Source organism: Pteronotus mesoamericanus, unplaced genomic scaffold (assembly GCF_021234165.1).
Source record: "Pteronotus mesoamericanus isolate MK-2021 breed Mesoamerican mustached bat unplaced genomic scaffold, CSHL_Meso_final scaffold_507, whole genome shotgun sequence".
In the NCBI taxonomy this organism is placed as follows: Eukaryota; Metazoa; Chordata; class Mammalia; order Chiroptera; family Mormoopidae; genus Pteronotus; species Pteronotus mesoamericanus.
In genome coordinates this window covers 17,229,624-17,251,076 of record NW_026555319.1, presented here as the reverse complement: position 1 = coordinate 17,251,076, position 21,453 = coordinate 17,229,624, and the positions used below count along the sequence as shown (strand labels likewise).

The following is a 21,453-nucleotide window of genomic DNA, read 5'->3' as shown; positions in this document are numbered from 1 at the left end:
TTTCTGTTGAACAGCATCGCACAGTTTTTCTGAACTCTTTTGGTTACAACAGCTTGCTGAGGTGGGCAGGACACATGTTAGAGCCACGTTGCAAATGGAAAGGCTAGTTGGTAGCAGAGTGGGTTCCAGAACAGAGATCTGCTGACACCAAACCCCATACTCTTTCAACAATACCATGCTACCAGTAAAAATTGCTCTTAGTACAGAAGTTATGCAGTGACAGCAAGAGACGAAGGTGAAATGCCTGCCCATCAGGGCTTATGGTGCATTTGTGGCCTCCATGCTCAGAGGGTTCCCGCTGGCTAAACGTCAGTGCGTCCGAGCGCCCTGGTTGGAGAGGCTGTCCTCGTGGCGCGGGCGAGCGCTCACGCGGCCTCCTTTCCGCACGCCGGTGCTCGTGAAGAATTTATGCCAGTATCTTTCCTTTATTGAAACAGAATTTCCTTTTTTGGTAGCAGCATAGAAGAAACCATAACACCATTTATATTATATATAAATTATTATGTTATTTTCCACACGCACATCTGCATTTGCCCACTCCTGTATTCTGGATAACCTGACACCGGTTATGTTTATTTGCAAATATGTTCTCTCAGTGTGTGGGTTGTCTTTTCACTCTTCCCCGCCCCCCCCCCCAGTACCAGTCACCTTTTGTTAGATATTAATTAGGTTATGAAAGGATTCAGAGATGCCAGGCAAAGGCCATGGTCAGGAGTGTGGAATGCACATTGGGCCTTCCTTACATCAGTGGTACCACTTCACCACTCACATCTGAGTCCCTTGTAAGACAGGCAGTAGCTGAAAAGCACCGAAGCTGCCAGCACCAGAGAAACCCCAGGGACACGCCCTTTCTCCACACTGACAAGCCTGTAAGAGCGATAGTTACCTCTCTGGGACACTCGGGCAGTGCCTGCGGGGGCGGAACCCTGCGTCAGTCTCTGGCTTGGCAGCTTCCCTTTGCTGAGTTCCTTCTTCACGCCATCGGGGTGTCCGCCCTCTCACTCTCTTGATAATACCTTTTTTTTTTCCATCCTTACTCAAGGATATTTTTACTGATTTTAGAGAGAGAGAGGAACATCAATGTGAGAGAGACATTGATTGGTTGCCCCCATGTGCACCCTGATTGGGAATTGAACCCACAACCTGGGTATGTGCCCTGACTGGGAATAGAACCAGCAACCTTTTGCTGCATGGGACGATGCTCCAACCCACTGAGCCCCCCAGGCAGGGCTTGGTACTATCTTTTGATGTACAGAAGTTTTTGATTTTGATGATGTCCAACTTATTTTTACTTTTATTGCCTGCGTTTTGGTGTCATATCCAAGAATTCATTGTTGAATCCAGTGTCCTAAAGATTTTCTTCTGTTTTCTTCTAAGAGTTTTATCCTTTTAAATTTTATGTTTTTCATTTGTTTTTGAGTTAAAATTTTTGTTTGCTGTATGATTAGCGTCCAGTTCCCTTGTCCGGCATGTGGACATCCAGTTTCCCCAGCACCATTTGTTGAAAGACTGTCCTTTTCCTCCTGAATGGTATCGGCGCCCTTGCGAACCCAGCTTGCCCTCTTTTAGATAATAGAAGGGGTAAAATGCTGGTAGAATGTTGGAAAACTGGGAGGGCAGTCGGGATTCCCGCCGCTCCTCGTCATGACTCTGATTGCATAATCATGGGCTTTCTTTTTTACACATTCACTTCCTGTCTCTATCATTTTTACATGGATCTATCCATGTAAAATCAATATAGCCAATGAGTATATCTGTTTTGTGTCTTGCCCTTTTTACCTTGTACATATTGTTAAACTTGATGATTCTTCAAGACTGTGTGAAAGCAATTTAAGTGGCTCTACCACCACAGTTGATGCTGGTACGGTGCTGGTTTTTGCTGTTGTGAATAATGTTCTAGAGCGCATCTTTACACGTAGGCCTCTTCTTCAGAGCGAATGCCTGCATGTAGAACTGTTGTCTAAAAAGAGTTTAGACACCTATATGGTTTGTGCTGTGCATTTGGCTTCTAAAACTACCGTACATTTGTGGTTGGCATTCTTGACTACATGACCCACACTAGATATTATCAAAACAAAAGTTATAGATGAACATGATTCCCTTCTTCTTGAGTTCACTTATTCACTCAACAAACCTTTGAACTCCTGTATGCGAGGCCCTGTTGAGATGCTGGGGAACCACTCATGGATAGAACCAGAGTTTCTGTCCTTATTAGTGGGTGAGGCAGATAAGAAACTAATGGAAACTTGGGCATGTTAAATGGTTGAAGTGCCATGGAGAAAAAAACAGGAGAAGGGCACTGGTGTCCTGGGTGGGGACTGAGGCAGTCCGGGAGGGAAGGTCTCTCTCAGTGCTGCAGGAGCAGAAGGGCGAGCCAAGGGCCATCCGACGGCAGAGCGGCCCGGGCCAGGGCTTGAGATGGACAGCCTGTGTTCATCGCTGCTGCTGGAGAGACAAGAGCCCACGTGGCTGGAGGGGCGGAGGGCAGAAGGGTAGGAAGGCTGGAGGACTTCATCACACCCAGCCTGTCTTCTGAGTGAGAGCTGAGTGGCTGGGGTTCTGATCGTACCGCTGTGGCTCCTGGGGAGACACTGTGGGCGAGCCGGCGTGGAGGAAGGGGGCTTGTTGGGAGGCTCTGACAGTGTCCCGGCAAGAGAAGGTGGGGCAGGGTTTCAGGGCGGGAGCGATGGGGATGGGGGGAGGGGACTCAATTCTGGATGTTTTGAAAGGCGGGTGGACAGGATGCACCGCTGGATAGGATGGGGGAGGGGGAAAGAAATGGGAAATGAGTCCTGATTTTTGACTTAAGCAGATAAGAGGGGAGTTGTGGTGAACAGGGAATGTCAGGACTCTGGAACCTTAATATGGTTTGTAATTTTCTTTGTATGAGTCCACTTCACATTTTTCACATGTTTGTTCTCTGTTTACTTTGGCTCAGAGTATTTATAATTTTAACATTCCGACCGAGTGGCCCAGCACAAGGAACCCGTGCTCTCAGCCCCGGTCAGAACACACGGACACCCCCTGCCCGCAGGGCAGCAGCTACGGGCGGGCAGAGCAGCAGGGATGGGGAAGCACTTCCAGGAGCTTTTTTTCCAGGAACTCACAATGTCTCAGCAAAGCTGGGGGTTTGTGGTCAAAGCGCCTGTTCCTTCGGGCTGCGCGGACCTGGTACTTCATCCCCGAGAGGAGGGCGGCCGCCTCTGCGGAGGGCTCACCAGGAGTGGACAGCACCGGCGGGACGGGAGGCAGCCAGGTGTGTGGCGTGGTTGCTGTTCTCGTGTGGCACTTGTGATTTCAGATATGCTGTCCCCTTTCCCCCATAAGTCAAAAAGGGGGAACTAAGCCTCAAAAGTAGTTCTTAACAGAAGGGGTGGGAGGTGTGTAGCATCTGTAACCCTGAAGTTACTGTGTGACGTCACGTGTTTAGGGGGGGTGCACAGCTGTGCGGCCCGGTGACTCCAGGGACCTGGAGCTTCCTGTGAACATCTAGGTGACTTGAGGTGACAGATTCCCATCGGTCTCGGGTGTTTCCGGTGTGTCCTTTCCTCCCTGACCTGAGGTCAGAGGAGCATGCGATGGGAATGCTAGCCTGACGGAAGTGGAGGCCCCTTTGGGAAGGAGCGGTGCACGCAGCCCCCTTCTGCAGGCCTCGGAGGTGGCTCCTTGGAGGTGGGAAGGCCCGTGGCTGCAGAGCGAGCTGTGGTTGGCAGCGGGCCTTTCCCGTCGGGCACGAAGAACGCTCTCTCGAACACCAGCACCCAGTCTGGAGCGGGCAAATAGAGGGCCGATCGCGCCCTGGCTCAGGGGCAGGGTCCTGAGTTCCTACGTGTGATGCAGCCGTGGGCGCGTGGGGTGCCATGAGAGCGGGCCCAGCTTGTTCTGCCTTGGCGCTGTGGGGGGACAGGGGCTTGGGTTTTTCTCCCTAGTCATAGAATTTAGAGAGTTTTCTGTGGTTTAAAGCCAAGCCTTCCAGTTCTTATATTGTGAACACTTGAACAGAGTAGGAAAGTTGAGAGAGAGTTGTTATCCACATGCACCCCCAATTGAACAGTTGTTCATGGTTTATCATATCTGCTCTCTCTCTTTGTATATATTATTTTTCTCTGAACCATTTGCAAGCAGATTGCCAACATTATGAAACTTCACCCCTAAATACATCACACTTTTTAGCATAATAACACAGGTTTGTTCATCTTATCCTGGCTCTGGGGTCTTGTGGGGGTATCAGAGGTGTTTGGGGAGCTGCGTGCAGACAGCAGGCTTGGTCAGGAGCAACGGGCCTCCACACTCACTCCCTGCGTTACCACCACATTTTTATTTCTTGCCTCAGTTTAGAATGTTTAAAAATGTATGGTGCAGCGTTCCAGCTCGTGATGAGGTGCAAGGGCAGACCAGCCCGACTGTTCTCCCGCTTCGCCCTCCCGCGCTGTCTGGACCCCGTCAGCCTTCACAGCTGGACAGTGGTGAACGTGTTCTACACGTTTTTAAACTGTATATAATTACTATGACTTTATCATTCTCATCTGTAAACAGGCGGCTGTTAACTTCCTCATAAAGTTGTTAATTGAGAATGATGTATGTGTAAATACCTGATCCCATGCTGGCAGGGAGATTCAGTAAATAGTATCTTTCTTCCCTAATAGGTGTTGAGAAACCAATTGTGGATATTAAAATAGGCAAATAGTCAGGTTGGCAGGGAAGTCAAGCTGCCTGGCTGCTGGGGCACCATTTACTTACAGCTCCACTCTGTCCTCAAAGAATCTCTGCCTTTAAAAAAAATAAATAAATAAAAATGAATCCCTGCTGATTCTAAGACAGAAGGAGATCTCAGAGGACCTCAGAGGGCCACTGGTCCCCCAGGTAGCCCCAGGCCCTCCTTCAGCTTCCGGCAGCCAGTGTGCAGAGGGGCAGAGGGCTCGACCTGCAGAAGAGGACGACAAGACAAGGCTGAGCTCAGGGCTGGGAAGGGGTCCAGGGTGGCTGGCCGAGAAGCCCTCGGCCCTGCAGCGAGCTTTCTTTTGGGCTCGCTCCACTTCGGAGTACTTTGTCGTCCCCCTCACCGCCCCTCACCGCCTTTGTATTTTATGAAGCTATAAAACACATACAGTAAAATCCACTTATTAAAAATGTTTTCAATTACAGTTGACATACAGTATTCTTCAGCTGTTCACCATACTGATCAGACATTTATATAACTTACGAAGTCATTGCCCTGCTAAGTCTAGTACCCACCTGACACCATGCATGGTTAGGACAGTATTACTGACTGTATTCCTCATGTTGTGCTTCACATCTCCATGACTGTTTTTGTAACTGGCAGTTTATATGTCTTAATCCTTTTCCTTTTTCACCCATCCCCAAAACCCTCCTCTCCTGTGGCAACCATCAAAATGTTCTCTGTATCTGGTAGTTTGTTTTTTGTTGCTTTCTTTTTTTCTTTTTTTTTTATATTCCATATATAAGTGAAATTATACGGCATTTGTCTTTTTATATCTTTTCACTTGGCATAATAACCTCTAGGTCCATCCATGTTGTCACAAATGGTAAGATTTCACTCATTTTTTTATCATCGAGTAGTATTCCAGTGTATAACGTTCCACATCTTTTTCCTGTCTTCTACTGATGGATAAAGATGTGGATACTGATGGATACTTAGTTTCTTTCCATATCTTGGCTATTGTAAATAATGCTGCAGTGAACACAGGGATGCATGTATCTTTGCAAATTAGTGTTTTGGATTGCGTTAGATAAATACCCAGAAGTGGAATAAGGTAGTTCTATTTTTAAGTTTTTGAGAAACCTCCAGTCTATATGTTTTGCATAGTGGCTGCCCCAATTTGCAGTCCCACCAACAGTTCGTGAGGGTTCCCTTTTCTCCACATCCTCGCCACTGCCTGTTTGTTGATTTATTAATGATAGCCATTCTGACAGGTGTAAGAAGATACCTCGTTATGGTTTTAATTTGCACTTCCCTGATGATTAGTGACACTGAGCATCTTTTCCTGTGTCGATTGACCATCTGTATGTCCTCTTTGGGAGAATGTCTGTTCAGATCCTCTGCCCTTTTTTTAATCAGATTGTTTGTGTCTTTGGTGTTAGGTTGCATGAGTTCCTTATGTATTTTGGATGTTGACTCCTTACCAGTTGTATCATTAGTGAATATCTTCTCCCATTCAGTACGTTGTCTTTTTGTTCTATGTTGATGGTTTCCTTTGCTGTGCAAAAACTCTTTAATTTGAGATTGCCCTGTTTGTTCTTTCGTTTTCCTTGCCGGAGGAGACGTACCCAAAAACATAAATCACTAAAGTGATGTCAGAGTTTACTGCCTGTTTTTTCTTGTAGGAGTTTTATGGTTTCATATCTTGTCTTTAAGTCTTTACTCCATTTTGAGTTTATTGTACATGCACCTTGTTTTCTTCATCGTGCTGGAGGCCACCCTTCCTGGGAGCCATGCGAGGGGCTCCGCAGGAGCTTGGGGGCATCCGAGGAGTCCTGGGGGCCCCGCAGGAGCTTGGGGGCATCCGAGGAGTCCTGGGGGCCCCGCAGGAGCTTGGGGGCATCCGAGGAGTCCTGGGGGCCCGCAGGAGCTTGGGGGCATCCGAGGAGTCCTGGGGGCCCCGCAGGAGCTTGGGGGCATCCGAGGAGTCCTGGGGGCCCCGCAGGAGCTTGGGGGCATCCGAGGAGTCCTGGGGGCCCCGCAGGACCTTGGGGGCATCCGAGGAGTCCTGGGGGCCCGCAGGATGCCTAAGGAACATTTGCAAGCTCTGGTCTCCCTCAAGGGGCCCCACTGACCCCCCCGGAATGGGAATTATCCAGAGCCCCTGCCAGCCTGTCCCACCTCTACCTCGCCCCCTGGCCCTAGGCAGGGAGCTGCAGGGGGCTGGCCTGGAGGGAAAGGTTGGCCCCAGGTGTTGTCTGCCAGGCGGCCTGGGGCCTGTGGAGCCTCTCGGGAGTGCCGGGCGGCACTCCCACCCACGCCGGCCAGACGAGGCAGGAGGACTGGAAACTGAGGACCCAGTGTGGGCAGAAGGGGCGTTTTCAGGGTGGGAAAGAAGACTTACTGAAGTGTTTTTATTTTTCCCAGAAATTTGTCAGCTGTACTCCAGAATCTGGGAGGCATTTCCCTACTGAGACAGAGGTGGTGGCGGTCAGGTTAGAAGGCCAGGAGGGCTGATCTCAGGGCTGGCCTTGGGCCGGTTTGTGATTCTGAGCACCCATCACCCCAGAGGCTTTGAGTGGCCATAAAAGAGCCGTGGACGATGGCATGAGCTGCCTGGTTGGTCATTTCGCAGGGGCGAGTGAAGGTGCCAGGGGCTGCTCAGCAAACGAGAAGCTGGGCTTTTGACCCACAGACTCGTTTCCCGCTCTGGTCCAGCGTGGGCTGAGCCCGGTCCGGAAGGACTGGAGGCCCTGGGGAGGTTGGAGCGGTCTGGCAGAGTCTTTCTGCTTCTGTCATCTCACGCTGTTAGGATTTTGTGCGAGCACCTTCTTGTGCTTTAACTTCTTTTTATCCCTCCTCACGTGTTTGCTTGGAGCTTTGCCGTGAGGAGTCTGAAATCTTACTTGGGCTCACAGGATGCTGAGGGCCCCCAGGGCTGGAACCCCACAAGGGTCAGCCCTGCCTCTCTGCTTCTGCTGGCACATTGTAGGTGCCAGTAGAGGTACGGAAGTCCTTGAGGTAGGACCCTCCCCGTTGTGTCCCCTTCTCCCTACTTGGCAGCCCAGGTCTGTAGGTCGTCATGGAGGGGGTGCCCAGGCCGGACCCAAATGAGGACAGGTGTGGGGGCCGCGCCTCCCCGCCGTCGTGTCCGGCGCCGGGCTGCCCTGGCCCCGCTGCCCGTCGCTTCCGCGGCCCTGTCGGCTCACTCTGCCTGTTCGAAGCATTGCCTCAGAAGCTGGCTTCTCCGTGGAAGCAGCTGGGTTGGGTTTCTGTTCTGTAGCCGGGACGAGAAGAAAGTGCCTCCGAGGCAGTGTGACCACGCAGCCCCGGGGCCCGCCCGCACAGACGCCCGCGGCCTCCTTTTCTGGTTGGACCAGTCCTCCCGGTCAGACCTTCCCCCTGGTAACAGATGTTAAGCTGCTCCATTCCGTCCAGCGTGGACCTGGTGGGCATGTGGATGGGGCGCTGGCCCCACAAGTAGGGCTCCTCTATCTAGTGGGGTAGAAAGACGGGACACATAGGGATCACTTTGTTAATTATATGATTGTATAACCATTATACTGTGCGCTTCGAACTAATGTAAAATAATATTGCATGTCAACTGTAATTGAAAAACAAAGTTTAAAAGAAAGGGCAGGACACTGAATTATCCGACATGTTCTTCATCCTGTGTGTTCAGCCCAGGGGGTGGACCTTTTCCCCTGGGCCTTGTTTACTGGTCTGCGAGTGGGGAGGGAGGTTGTACGTCAGGGGTGTGTCTGCCTGGAGGAAAGGAAGTGGGGTTAGGGACATCCTGTGTCTTCAGGATGAGGTGTGGGAAGGAGCAAGGACTTAGATACCTTCCGTCTCCCAGCACCTGAAGGCTCAGCCTGCCCAGAGAGGCAGGTGTGGGGGAAGCATCAGGGAGGTTGCCGTTCCAGGAGACTAGCTCCTGCTGAGGACAGCCTGACTCCAACCCAGGTAGTGTCACTGAGGAAGTCCCTGACTGACCTGCAGGGAGCTGGTCCCCTGTCCCCCTTAAAGGGGCCCCTGGGCAGCCGGCAGGGCTAGGCGGGGGGGCGGAGCGAAGCTCCAGTTGTCTGGTGCCCGCCCTCCTGCCCCCGCCCCGACTGTCTGAGTGGCTGGAGCCGGAGTCCCCGCCCACCAACCCAAGGCTTTCCTGAAGGAGCAGCCTCCCCGGAGTCGGGTGCAGCCGGAAGCCGAGAGAGGACAGGACCACCTGCGTGTGAGTGAGCTGGGCTATCTTCTCCGGGACACCCGGCTGGGAGGCCACTTTCAGACCCAGGAGAGCCGTCCAGCTCCCTGTGGTTCGGGGCGCACCTTTATGGCTTGGAGCCTGAGGCCCTGGGGCCTGAGGAGCCCACCCCATAGTCTCGACCAAGTTGTGGGCTTCCCCAGCCCGCATGGCAGTCACGGGGCCGGCTGGATGAGCTCACTTCCTCCACATCCTGTAGCATCCCCTGGCCTCAGAGCTGAGAGCTCGGGGTTTCCTCTGCGCCGCCGAAGGGCCGGGGGCAGGCATGGGGGGAAGTTCGCCGCACTGTTCCTCAGTAGGACCTGGAAGTGTCAGTACTTGTCACCCGGTCACCAATAACTTGGGGAGGGAGTGACTTGATGCCCTTCTGTGAGCCCTAGTGCCTGAGGGGAAGTGCCTTTCCTTTGGGAGAGTCCGGTCCTCACCTCCACCCATCCTTCCCTGGGCCTCCCTCTGCCTGGCCTGAAAGAGGCGCTCTTGGGCCTGTCTGCTTCCTCTTCTCTTGCCCAGGGCTTCCCCAAGATGGCTCACCCGTTTGACTGAGGAGATCTGTTTCTGCGTTCCCTAGTTGTGAACTTTCGTCTGTTTTCTAGTTCCGGAACACAGGGAAGGAAGGGTTAGTGGCCCCACCTGCACGCACAGCCGCCTGATGGCCATGCCTCAAGGGGGCAGGGGGAGAAAGTGGCCCTGCTCTCCAGGGCGGGAGCACACACTAGGGCAGGCAATAGACACGCGCTGGGGCCCTGGGCTTTCTGCTAAGGCTCCTGGAGGGCTGGCCCTGGCACCCAGTGAGGTTTCCCCTCGGAGAGCGGGCACCAGCGCTCGGCGGCTTCAGGCCGGACACAAGCCGGGCTGCCGGGCCGCCGGGCCGCCGGGCCCTGTGTGCCCAGACAGAGCCACTGGGGTGGGGGGCGGGGTCCGGGGGGTGGACAGCCTGGGCTCCCTCGCTAGCTTCCTGGCCTCGCTAAGACTCAAACCTGAATCTACCAGGGTCCTAGGGACCCAGGCAGGAGCACATAGGACCCCCCCACACACACACACCCCCTCCCACCCCCACCCCCGCCGTAGTTACTGGTAACTGGCCTGGGTCAGTCCACCCTACTTCAGTTGGAATGTTCCATTCCACTGGGGGGATTGTTTCCTTCATCCTGGTTAGCAAGGGGCGGATGGGGACGTTGCAGCACTGCTTGGAGCGAAGCTCTAGAACAGCTCGTCCTGACAAAGGCGATACCCCCCACCCCGGTGGTCCTGTTGGGCCCTTGCTTCCTGCTTACAGGGGCAGCCTCTGCCCTGTTCCTTCCATCCTCCCAGTGGAGAACCCCTCCCCCTCTGCCAGAGTGTGGGTCTGGAAGGGGAGGTGAGCTGTCGGGAGCCAGGCCTGGGGGATGAGGCTGCACTGAGCTCTTGCGTGGAAGGGAGGCCTGGGTTTCTGAGCAGAGTTGTTCTGGGCCATGGTCACAGCTCTGATCTGAGCCTCCAGGGGGTGGGTGAGTGGGAAGGACCGTGCAGAGAGCTCCTGTGGCATGAAAGGCCTTTCCTCGCTCAGGGCAGGCCGTGGGAAGGCAGCCAGGATTCGCAGTAACCAGATTGTCCCCGTCCCCCATCAAAGCCACTCTGAGTTCCCATGTTCTGTGTGCCTGGCCCTTAGGCCTCGTAATAACTTTAAAGTCCTACTGGTCACAGCCCAAAATTCACCTCCACAGAGTGTCCTTGAGACTCTCAGGACAGAGGGAAGGTGTCTGTCCTTCCCCACTTCAGAGCACCCTCCCTATCTGTTCCTCATCCAGGCCTGACCCCCCGCCAACCCCCGGCCAGTGACACTCAGGGAGCCAGACAGGGAGCAGCTCTGGCTTGGGCTCCAAGGGCTGTGACAGGCGTGGAGGGAAGTGGGGCTCGGAGGTGGGAGGCTGTGGAGGCAGGGAGGCCTGGAGCACTGTTGGCTGTAGACATGGCTCCGCCCTTGCGAAGTGAGCGGGAGTGACCTCTGGGGACGCCTTGACGCCATCCCGCAGCTCTAAGCTGGACAGGGCGCCTCCGGGCTTGTTTCCTGGGGAACAGACAGATTCATGTCTGCTTCCTGGGGACCTTCTGGGGCCCACGGATGGTGATTTAGAAGAAGCCTGGCACGCTGGTCTGTGTCCTGTTTAGACAAACAGGAGTGGCACAGAAGGAACTGAGGAGGTAAGGACCTCCTGCCCGGCCCCTCAGGGCACTTCCTAGTCCCTCTAGGACAGCAGCTCCTTGGGCTGGTCCCCTTGGAGCTCCCTCCAGTGTGGGAGGGGAGCCAAGTATCTGCCCTGCCCTGGTGGGCTGCCTGGCCAAGACCCTGGGCTGGAGGCCCTGGGGGACAATGAAATGCTAGCATGTGCATCTGCTGTGAGAGCTGAGGTTTCCAGGTGAGCTGGGTTTCTTTGTGGGCTCGTGCTTGTGGTGGGACAGCGAGGAAAGCCGGCAGGAGGAGCCTGGGACTCACATCCCCTTCCACAAGCCCACACTGGCCGCACCCTGAACCCTGGGTGTGCATTCAGTCTGAGCTCTCTAGTTATTAGAGGCAGGGAGAGAACCCCGTCTTGAAAGCAAAGCATCAGACTCAACCCCAACTGCCTGTCTCCCCTCTGGGCCTGTTTTCCTGGGGAGCAGTGGGAGGCCAAGGCCTGGCGGGCCGGGCAGGGGCGATGTATGCTCAGCACGTAGGCAGTGCGGTTGGTCACCAGAGCCTGGAGCAGGGCTGTCCACAGGGCTGTGGGTCTGTCCCTCAGGGCCAGAGGACACATGTGCCTTCATCGGCTGCTGTGGGAGGCCCGGCCCACCCACCGTGAGCTGTCTGCCCCTCATCGAGGCCAGGGCCTGGGGAGATGAGAGCTTCCGGAGGCGTTGGACCAGCCCTGGTCTGGGATGGGCCAGGCCTTGCTCTCCTCTGTCAGGGCAGAAACCCATGCTCTCGTCCAGACCTCAGGCAGCCTGACCCTGACTCCCATGGGCCGCTGCACACCCGGAGTTTCATTGACTGCCCTGGCAGGTCCAAGCTGGCCTTTGCACCACTGTGGCTGAGGTGGGTTTGCTGGGTGTTCAGATGGTCCCCTTTGTGTGATAAGGCCTCATCTGAGTTGGGGCTTCTTGCTCAGTCACAGCCCGTTGGCCATGTGGGGTCCTGGGTTGGGTCAGTTCTCTGCCATCAGTTTCTCTGAAGCCGCATTTCTTCATGTAAAGATGGCCAGGCCCCTGCCCCGTACCAGCCTGCAGCTGGGATTGGAGGCCTCCCTGGGGCCGTGACTTCCCGGGGCTGAGATACCAGCGCCCTGGAATGTTTGCTCTCCCCCTTCCCTGTTATCTGTGAGGTGACTGTGAGGGCTTTGTGGAGGCAGCGTGTCCTCCCCACAGCCTTGCGGGCCCCTGGCCAGAGTGCGTCTCTGTTCCCAAGTAAAGATGGGGAAGGCGGAGTCAGGGCAGGTATGCGCTTCAGTCCTGGCCTGTTCCCAGCTCCACATTGGTTTTCCCTAATGTCACCCAGCTGCTCATCTCCTGAGGATCCCCTGAGGGATCGGTGCCTGGAATGGGGGGCTCTAAGGCAGGGCCATGGGCAGTGAGGAGGAGCCAGGGCTGTTCAGGGGCCTGGGGTCTCAGCAGCCTCGCCTTGCCCACCTTCTCTCCCTCATTCCTCAGATGCTACTTTGTCATCTGAATGGAAAATGGGTCAGGTCCTGGCAAGGGAGGGGCTGCCCAAGCCTCAGACTGGGTGACGCTGGGCGCCTGCCTGGAGCGCAGGGCTCGGATTCCCGCTTGTGCTCCTTGAGCCCAGAGGGCTCTGGTCCCCTCCCGGCCGTCAGCTCGCCGTGAGCTCACTGGAGTAGGCAGGTGGCCAAGCCTGGGGACAGAGCGGGCCGAACTCAGGGCTGGTGCTGCAGGTCCCAGGCAGGTGTGTGACCAGTGCCTGTCTTTGCAATAGCCCCAGCTCCACCCGTGGTCTCTGAGCGGAGGAAGCAGTCCACCAGCCACCCAGAAGCAGTGACAGCACAGGAGCTTCTTGGGGGGAAGGGAGGAAGGAGGAGGAACAAAGGCGATCGTGCTGGCGCCGCCCTCCCTGCCCGCCCACCATGTGTCAGTCAGAGGCAAGGCGAGGACCAGAGCTCAGCGCGGCGAAATGGTGAGATGCTGCTGGCGGCCTCCTAACCCCGCTGTGCCCCGCCACAACCTCCGCAAGGTCAGAGTTCATGTCCAGCGGTCCCGCGATGGAGGTGGCGGCAGGGGCCCGGGGGATCAGCCCCCGAGGTTGGAGGGGCCCGGCCCTGGGGGCCTGAGTCGGAGAGCCCGCTTCAGGTACCCGGGGGGTGGAGCGGGCTGGTGGCCCAGTGTCTGTGTTGCACCTAAGCTGCTGCTCCCCCACCCTCAGGCACCCCCACCCCATGCGGGGGGGCAGCTCTCCCGGGATTGGTCCCTGTGCTTCTGCAGTGAGCAGCGGGGGTTGGGGCCGTGGGAGGGGGGAGCAGTAATTTGTCTGGCTTTGCTTGGCCCCCACCACCCACCAGACCTTTTAAACACCGTGGGGTGGGGTGGGCGAGAACGAATGCAGGGAATCGGGGGACAGTGGGGATGCGGCAGCGTTGTTGCTGATCACCAAACTGAGACTGGCCATCGGCTTAGTTCTCCATTTTTTTCTGCTTTCAGCTGAGGCATCAGCTGAGATGCCTCTTTGTTCCTTGGTTTGTTCATCAAGTGGGGGCAGAGGACACAGCTTCCCTGAGTGCACAGGCCCAGATGGGAGCCTTAGATTATCTGGTTGAATGCAGTTTTTTGCAGATGAGGAAACTGAGGCCTGGGGACATTCTCAGAGTCGGTGGCAGTCTCCTGATGGCTGCACTAGGGCCTCAGGATCATTCTCTGGGGCTTTAAGCATGTGATGAGGGGACTTGGGCCTCACTGATACGCCTCAGGAGGCCGGGGTTCTGGTGGAAAGGCTGGGCCTGTGCTGTGTGCGCTGGGCTTAGGCAGGTGGGACTTGTGAAAAGGCCCCCACCTTTGCCAGAAGGAGAGGCCGGGGTTAGGTGTGTGGCCCCAGCAGACCTGAGAGGTGGCCTGAGGTGGGAGCATGTTCCTCCCACCAATTTCTGGGTCTGAGAACTTGACCTGATATAGAATGACCATGCAGATGGATGGAGCAGTAGCTGTTAGGGGTGTGAGTTTCCTTTGAGATCTTGTCAGGCCCAATCCCTTAATTTATCAGATGAGGACATAAGAGGCCTGGGGCCATCCGGTAGCAGGGTGGGAGCAGTAGCTCCCCCACACCGTGCGCAGCTACGTTGAGGGGCTCTCAGAGATCAGACTGGCTCTTGGGGCCCCGGGAGGGCGGGGGGCCATAAGGCTGCTCTGCACCGGGTCTTCCCATGCTGGGCTCAGGAGGTTCTTCGCCCCAAAGGGCCTCACTGGGGGCCCTCCCGTGTGCAGCAGCCGCTCCCTCTGAGAGGTTAGGAGCTGGACCTCCTCCTCTGTCTCGCTGCCACATCCGCAGTCCTCCCAGCAGGCAGGCAGGTGTGAGGGACTGGGAAGTAAGTTCGCCAACCAGAGGAGCCAGCCCCTGCCTCAGAATGGGGTCGGGATGAGGGCATGACCAGCGCTGTGGACTTTGCTGAGAAGCGAGCTTGCCACGGTGGGGTGGGGGTTGCCGGACCCTGGCTGCTTACCCCAGTCATGCGTGGACGTGTGCCCTGCAGGTTGCACTTCCCCCAGCTGGCCTTGAGACGGAGGCTGGGACAGTTAAGCTGCATGTCCAGACCTGCCCTGAAACTGCGCTCCTGGCCCCTGACGGTCCTCTACTACCTCCTGCCCTTCGGTGCCCTCAGACCGCTCAGCCGGGTGGGATGGAGGCCCGTGAGCAGGGTAAGTGTGTGCAGGCAGCCGGCCTGGCCCAGCCCCGGGCAGCCCGAGGTAGGGACCCAGGAGACCCAGATGGAGACCGGCAGAGGAGAGGTGCTGGCTGTGGGAGACGAGCCCTCCAGGAGGGTGGTGTTGGAAGGCAAGGTGGTCGAGGGCCTGGCTGGCTGGTGGCTTTGTGGGCCCCACGGCCAGGTGACTAAGGGCTGCCTCGCCGCCCAGTGCCTGCTCTCTGCCTGCGTTTGTGCCATTTGGGGGCTCTGCTTCTGGAAGAAACCTGTCCTGTGCATTCAGATAAGTGTCTGTCTCATTTCCTGTGTTCGAGGAGAGGTACGCTTAGAGGTGATTTTGAAGAGAATCCAAATTAGTTCCTAGGTGCCAGGGGGTGATCGTCGAGGGCCGGAGCCTATTTAGGCCCCTTAGGGTGGGGATGCCTTTAAGGACCTGGGAGCCCTGGGCAGTTCCCTGGAGGGCAGACTGGCGCCAAGGAAGAGATCCTGCTCCTGGGCCCTGGGACAGCCCGAGTGGGATGCTGTGAAGGCGTGAAAGCCAAGGAGCTCGGGCATGAGACCTGAGGCCGCATGGCAACTGTAGCCAGTGGACAGGTGTCAGCGGGGAGGAGTTCTGGGAGCCGCTATTCAGTGCCTCCTAGAGGTGTTTAAAGTTGGAATGAAATTACTTTTACACCTTGGGGACTTGGTGTCTTGGTCGTGTTCAGACAAGCAGCAGCTGCCGCCAGTTAGAGGCAGGTCCCATTATGACAGCAGGGCACAGAGGGGTCACCTGCTCCTGGGAGTTTGGCTGTAGAGCTGGTTCCCTTGTTCCTCCTGGGAGGAGCCTCAGGTGCAGACAGCTTTTTGGGCAGGCCCATCACAGCAGAGTGCCTCTGGGTGTCAGGCGGGGCTCTGCAGGGCGTGTCCAGGCCCGGGTGACAGTGATACAGCTCACTCACCTGCACAGTGTCAGAGTCCCTGACCTTTGGGGCAGTGCGGGTAGGCGGGCAGACTATTCTGCTTGCTGTTAGGACAGGGATGTGGGCTTTGGGCTGCCTGCCAGCGGGCGGAGGCGGGGGGGCTCCTGCTCCTTTCTGTGGTCCTGGACACAGGCGTTGCTTCCTGCCGTAGCCTGTTTGTGATGGTATCAGATTCGTTTATGCTCCCTCCCCGCTTCGAGAAACATGACTGTGTTGGCCAGTCTCTCCCCAGGCCGCTGTTCGGTGTGCATAAAATGACCAAAACACCTGGGTTGTAAGTCACTATGTCACAGTTTCACCCAGTACTCAGTTTGTGAGACTAGTTGGCAAGTTCAGTCTGGTTCCTAGTGAGAAACGACCACATCACAAAGCCCACATGGGATACCCAAGGCTTCCGGGGGTGGCCCTGTCTGTGACGGGCAGTTGACGGGGGCACGGTGGACTCAAAGTGTGGCTGACTCATCCACCTGCAGGTGGCCTTGTACAAGTCGGTGCCAACGCGCTTGCTGTCAAGGGCCTGGGGCCGTCTTAACCAGGTGGAGCTGCCACACTGGCTACGCAGGCCGGTCTACAGCCTGTACATCTGGACCTTCGGGGTGAACATGAAGGAGGCCGCCGTGGAGGACCTGCACCACTACCGCAACCTCAGCGAGTTCTTCCGGCGCAAGCTGAAGCCACAGGCCCGGCCTGTCTGCGGCCTGCACAGTGTGGTGAGGCTGGACCCTGCCTTCCGCTGCTCCCTCCAGAAATGTGATTCTTGCCTGTGCCTTCGGGAACCAGTCCCTACAGACTCCATCGGTAGCCTGGCGGGTGTTCCAGGCTGGGCCCCCAGGGAGGAAGAGGTTCTGGCCTGCATCCCCTCTCCTCCTCCGTGTCCCTTCCCCTCCCATCCCTCGCAGTAAGACTCCCCTAACCCTTCCAGATCAGCCCATCAGATGGGAAGATCCTCAGCTTTGGGCAGGTGAAGAACTCTGAGGTGGAGCAGGTGAAGGGTGTCACCTACTCGCTGGAATCGTTCCTGGGCCCTCGTGCCTCTCCAGAGGACCTGCCCTTCCCACCAGGTGGGTCCTTGCCTGGTCATAGCCTGTTCGCCCTGCTGCAGTGTGGCTGGGCTGGAGTTGAGAGGGTGAAGGTTGGGAGCGGGGCGGTGGGAAGGCTGCAGGAACTGAGAGCTGGCCTCTGGGCCAGGAATCATTCTGCCCAGAGCCTCGGGGCCTCCCTGGAGCCAGTGTCCCAGCTGCATGCAGGCCCCCTGCTGGGAGGCACTGGGTGCTTGTCTGAGAGCCTGACCCTCGTGTCTGCCCCCCCCCGACCCGCCCCCCCCCTCCCCCCCACCAGCTGCCTCCTGCAGCTCCTTCAGGAACCAGCTGGTCACCCGAGAAGGGAACGAGCTCTACCACTGCGTCATCTACCTGGCCCCTGGGGACTACCACTGCTTTCACTCCCCCACTGACTGGACTGTGTCCCACCGGCGCCACTTCCCAGGTAGGCCAGGGCTGGCATGTGGCTGAGAGTTGCCTCCATGAGGCCCAGACAGATGCCCTCAGCTTCTAGGTTTCAGGAGACCTGGGCTGCAGGCTTCAGGCGGAGGCCGGAGTTGACTGCTTTAGTCTGGCTGGGCGTGGGCTGTGGCGGGTAGGCTGGAGTCCATCCCACTCTGCATTTGGAATAACTGGGCTCTGCAAGGCTGGTCTTCCTGCTGGATGGGGAGTAGCAGTGTCCTGCTTCCACAGGCTCCCTAATGTCTGTGAACCCTGGCATGGCCCGCTGGATCAAAGAGCTCTTCTGCCACAATGAGCGAGTGGTCCTGACCGGAGACTGGAAACATGGCTTCTTTTCACTGACAGCTGTGGGCGCCACCAACGTGGGCTCCATCCGCATCTACTTCGACCGGGTGAGCAGAGCCCAGACCCTGCTGAAGCGCAAGGGCTAGGCCACGTGGGATCCCTCCGCCCTGTCTACCCTCCACTTGCTGCTACTGCCCCTCTGGAGGTGGCTGGAGAGGAAGGGAGTTAACCTCCCCGCCTGGCACTTTGCTTCTCCTGGGAACCTAGGGGGAATATTGATCTTGGGTAGAATGTGCTGATTGGAGGCCCAATGTGGGAGGAGACAGCCAGTGCCCACCCTGCGTAAGGCACTGCCTTTCTTGGTGTTGGTTTGTGATTGCCCCCTGCCTCACGCCGCTGGCTGCTGGTCTTGCAGCACCATCTGCGGAGAAGAGTCAGGTCCACTTCCTCCGTGTCCCTCAGCAGCCCAGTACATGGCAGGTGTAAGGCACTGTGTCTGGTCAGACGACCAGCCCACAGGTTGAGTCGCTCTTCCCACCTCCCTTTCTAACCTGGGTTGGGGACAGGCTGCAGAGGTGTGTTCAAAGTCCAGGGAACAGGTGTCTACATGCTTTGCCCTTGGCCTCCCCTAGGACCTGCACACAAACAGCCCACGGTACAGCAAGGGGTCCTACAACGACTTCAGCTTCGTGACACACGCCAACAAGGAGGGCATCCCCATGCGGAAGGGGGAGCACCTGGGCGAGTTCAACCTGGGCTCCACCATTGTGCTCATCTTTGAGGCCCCCAAGGACTTCAACTTCAAGCTGAAAGCAGGACAGAAAATCCGATTTGGGGAAGCTCTGGGCTCCCTCTAGAGCCTTTTCCCTGGCTGCAGCTGCTGAACAGAGAAACGGGAGTCTTCTTGAGGGGAACCTCCTCAGCTGTCTGCAGAGGGGCCTCTCTCAGCACCATGCGGTCTGACCAGGCAGGACCTGGGTGACTTCCGTTCCTGCCGTCCCAAAGGTGCAGATGAGGTCAGAGCTCGTGTCATGCCCTAGAGCTACATCGCCCCCTCTTCCCACCCTAAAGAGAAAGTAAGTGCCGGGATGATCTCAGATTCCCTTTTGGAGAGCGAGGTTTTAACTCCTACTGTGTAAACCAGAGACCTTACGTCTCCTGGCTGAGCGTTCAGGAGGCCCTGGTTTCCGTTTAAGATGGTAAGTGGTAATGTACCTTTTTGCTGTTCCTGCTGTCACTGCTTTTGGCCCCCCTGACCAGGTGAGGTGCCTCCTGGCACTGACTGTGGGCCCGCCTGCCCCCAGAGCAGGACCACACAGCCGTTACTGTATCTGCTTTCTGTTTCTCAACGTGCCCCACCCTGCTCCTGGGGAAAAGCTTTCTTCACATTTACGGCTGAATGCATCACCCGACTCTGCCAGTGTCTTCCGAGGATGGTGACTAATGGCCAGTGCTTTGTAGACCCCAATGAGTGACCTTTGGCGTGTCAAGACCAATTACTGAGCCCACCTGACTGGAGTCCCACATGGATGGGTCAGGCAGGTAGTGGTCGCACGCTGGGGCTGGGGAGAGCTCACGTCCCCTCCCCAGGTCCAGACCTACATTAAAGGAGAAATTTGCTGCTATTGATTCAGGGCTTATGTGGGAGGCCAGGAGTCTTGGTGTATTGGGGTGGGGAGGCAGGGTCAGTGCCTAGAAAACCTGTCCCCAAGTAATAGGTTTGCAGTCCTTGGGAAGCCACTGATGGTGGGGACAGGGCCAGGTTTCATGTCTCCTGGGGACTCTGAATTTCTCCTGCAGGAGAAGCCATTTGAACTTTTTCAACTGTATCAGTAGCTCAGTATTTTTGTATGAGAAGTGGGAGACTTCTGAACAGTAATTCATTTAATTGCAACATTTTGAAATAAAAAGATAAAACTCAGTTTAGCTTTGCATTCTGTTCCCGGAGGCGGGCCGACACCTCCCTGGGGCGATGGCTCTAGCACAGAGCCCGCCGTAGGGCCTGCACTCGAGCGATGCAGACGTTAATGGGCTGCCGCTGAGCCTGGACCTCTGCAGCCAGCCGCTGGATCTGCAGTTCCACCTGGGGGCCGGGTAGGGACAGGCTAAGCTGCGAAGAGGCACATCTAGAGCCCATCCCACGACCCGCTTGGGACCTCACCTCCTCCAGTTCTCCCTGCACCTGCTGCTCTGCTTCCTGGTCCTCAGGCCTAGGCTCCTCCCGGCTCAGCTCCAGCCACCGGCGCAGGCTGCTTGCTTGCCGCTGGTAGGACCTGAGGCAGTGAGACACCCGCTGTGTGCCTGGCTGGGCCCTTGGTGGAGGCCCAGGTTTGCAGTGAGGCACGTGGGCTATTTTTCATGCACGTGTAGGAGGGAGGGTTGTTCCTATTCCTCTCCCGGCCTCCCCACTGTCCAGTGGATGGCACCTCGGATGGGCCTGGCGGGATGGGGAACCCCTCCCTGTACCTCCAAGGCTGCTGCTATGGTGAAGGTCCCCAGCCTCGGCTTGCAGGCTCCAGACCCAGACCATAGGCGAGACAGGACGGCCCACTACGTGCAGCTGGGGCCACGGCCTATATTCACACTTTTTCTCCCTCTGTCACAATCATGGCATAGATATGCCACTGGCCCGGCCTTCACGTGACCCTTTCAGGTTTAAAATTTTCTCAGCTTTCTTGTTGCCCCATCCCACAGGTAGGGCCAACCTGGCCTTCTTAAGGAGAACTTCCTATAGGTGCCACCCGTGTGCGGGAGGCCAGCAGTGCACACAGTGTAGGTGGATCAGCCTTAGGACCCAGGCAGCCAATTCCCAGCTGATCCCTGTGAGCGGGGGTGTCTTACCTGAGGTTCTGCCTCATGCTCTGGTAGTCCTGCAGTTGCTGCTTGATGTCCTCAAGTTCAGCTTCCAGTTCAGAGTGGCCCGTGGCAACAGGAGCATAAGCTTGATCTTGACCACTCTTCTGGCTGGGCCCAGGCTGAATAGAGGGAGTCCAGGCGCTGGGAGCGGCCCAGGTGTTTGCTGTGCTGACAGGCCGCAGGTACACACCTGTAGTGTCCGAGCCAGGACCAGGCTGGGTGCTTGTGAGGTCCCCAGGAAGGAGCAGGCGGGGCTCGGGAACACTGGCTGGGCCCATAGGGCCCTGGCAGACAAGGCCAGGGGAGGTCAGCCATGCGGATGCCTGTAAAGGACGGGCGGACACTAGGAAGCTGGAGGAAGGCCCGGGACAGGGCGCCAAGGCCGCCCGCTCCAGGGGGAGAGTAGGCGAGGTCCCAGGAGCTCGGCTTTTCCATGGCCAGCTCACCCGGAGTCCTGGCCCTGTCCTTCCTTCAGGACCAGACACCAAGCTACTCGCACCTTTGCAGGCTGGTCCCACCCCTTCCCAGGGCGTGGCTCAGCTCTGTTCCAAACAGCAGTTTCCAGCCTTCCCGACCTCTCACCCAAGCCTCACTCTGAGCTGTGACCTTCCAGTGAAAAAGTGCTCAGAGATTGTTCTGGTCCACCCACCCACGCCCACTCCTCCTGCCCCCTCCTGGTGAGAACAGTGCCCTCCCCGCCCAACTCCCGCCGGGCTCCTCCCGCACCGACTCTGGCTCCCCCGGGAGCCCGCCCCGCCGCAGTCTCCTCAGTTACTGAGCACTCGGGCTTTCTCACCCCTCCCTGCTCGGACTCCTTGATTTTCATTCTCTGTTTTGATCTCCAGACCTGACTCAGTCCTGTTGCTTTACCTCAAATTTGAGAGGTTTAAAACAATGCTTCGCCCAAATGCTCTCCCCCCCGAAGTGTTCCTTTTTTCAGTAAAGAGCTCATCATTCCTTGAGTTGTCCAAGCCAGGTCCCTGCCTTCACTCATATCAAACCCATCAGAACAAGTCCTGCCTGGGCGGCCATCCCCGTCTAGGCCTCGTCT

The 21,453-nt window shown here is 56.8% G+C and overlaps 2 protein-coding genes across 8 annotated transcripts in view; one reads left to right on the top strand and one right to left on the bottom strand.

The window, feature by feature from the left end:
* PISD (phosphatidylserine decarboxylase) overlaps positions 1-19,461 on the top strand; it is a 32,670-nt gene extending 13,209 nt beyond the window's left edge. Inside the window, exons 1-9 of one of the 7 annotated variants that reach the window (XM_054594329.1) lie at positions 8,827-8,888; positions 11,678-11,970; positions 12,865-13,062; positions 14,627-14,792; positions 16,233-16,469; positions 16,682-16,820; positions 17,098-17,244; positions 17,493-17,653; positions 18,179-19,461. In XM_054594329.1, coding sequence (XP_054450304.1) covers positions 13,013-13,062; positions 14,627-14,792; positions 16,233-16,469; positions 16,682-16,820; positions 17,098-17,244; positions 17,493-17,653; positions 18,179-18,403 — 1,125 coding nt within the window. In that variant the 5' untranslated portion in view covers positions 8,827-8,888; positions 11,678-11,970; positions 12,865-13,012 and the 3' untranslated portion in view covers positions 18,404-19,461. Of the gene's footprint in view, positions 1-8,826; positions 8,889-11,677; positions 11,971-12,864; positions 13,236-14,626; positions 14,793-16,232; positions 16,470-16,681; positions 16,821-17,097; positions 17,245-17,492; positions 17,654-18,178 lie in introns of those variants that run through there. The other 6 variants (XM_054594328.1, XM_054594327.1, XM_054594325.1 and 3 more) reach the window with 6 other exon arrangements.
* SFI1 (SFI1 centrin binding protein) overlaps positions 19,443-21,453 on the bottom strand; it is a 68,433-nt gene continuing 66,422 nt past the window's right edge. Inside the window, 3 exon segments of the mRNA XM_054594324.1 lie at positions 19,443-19,629; positions 19,708-19,819; positions 20,388-20,725. Coding sequence (XP_054450299.1) covers positions 19,525-19,629; positions 19,708-19,819; positions 20,388-20,725 — 555 coding nt within the window. The 3' untranslated portion in view covers positions 19,443-19,524.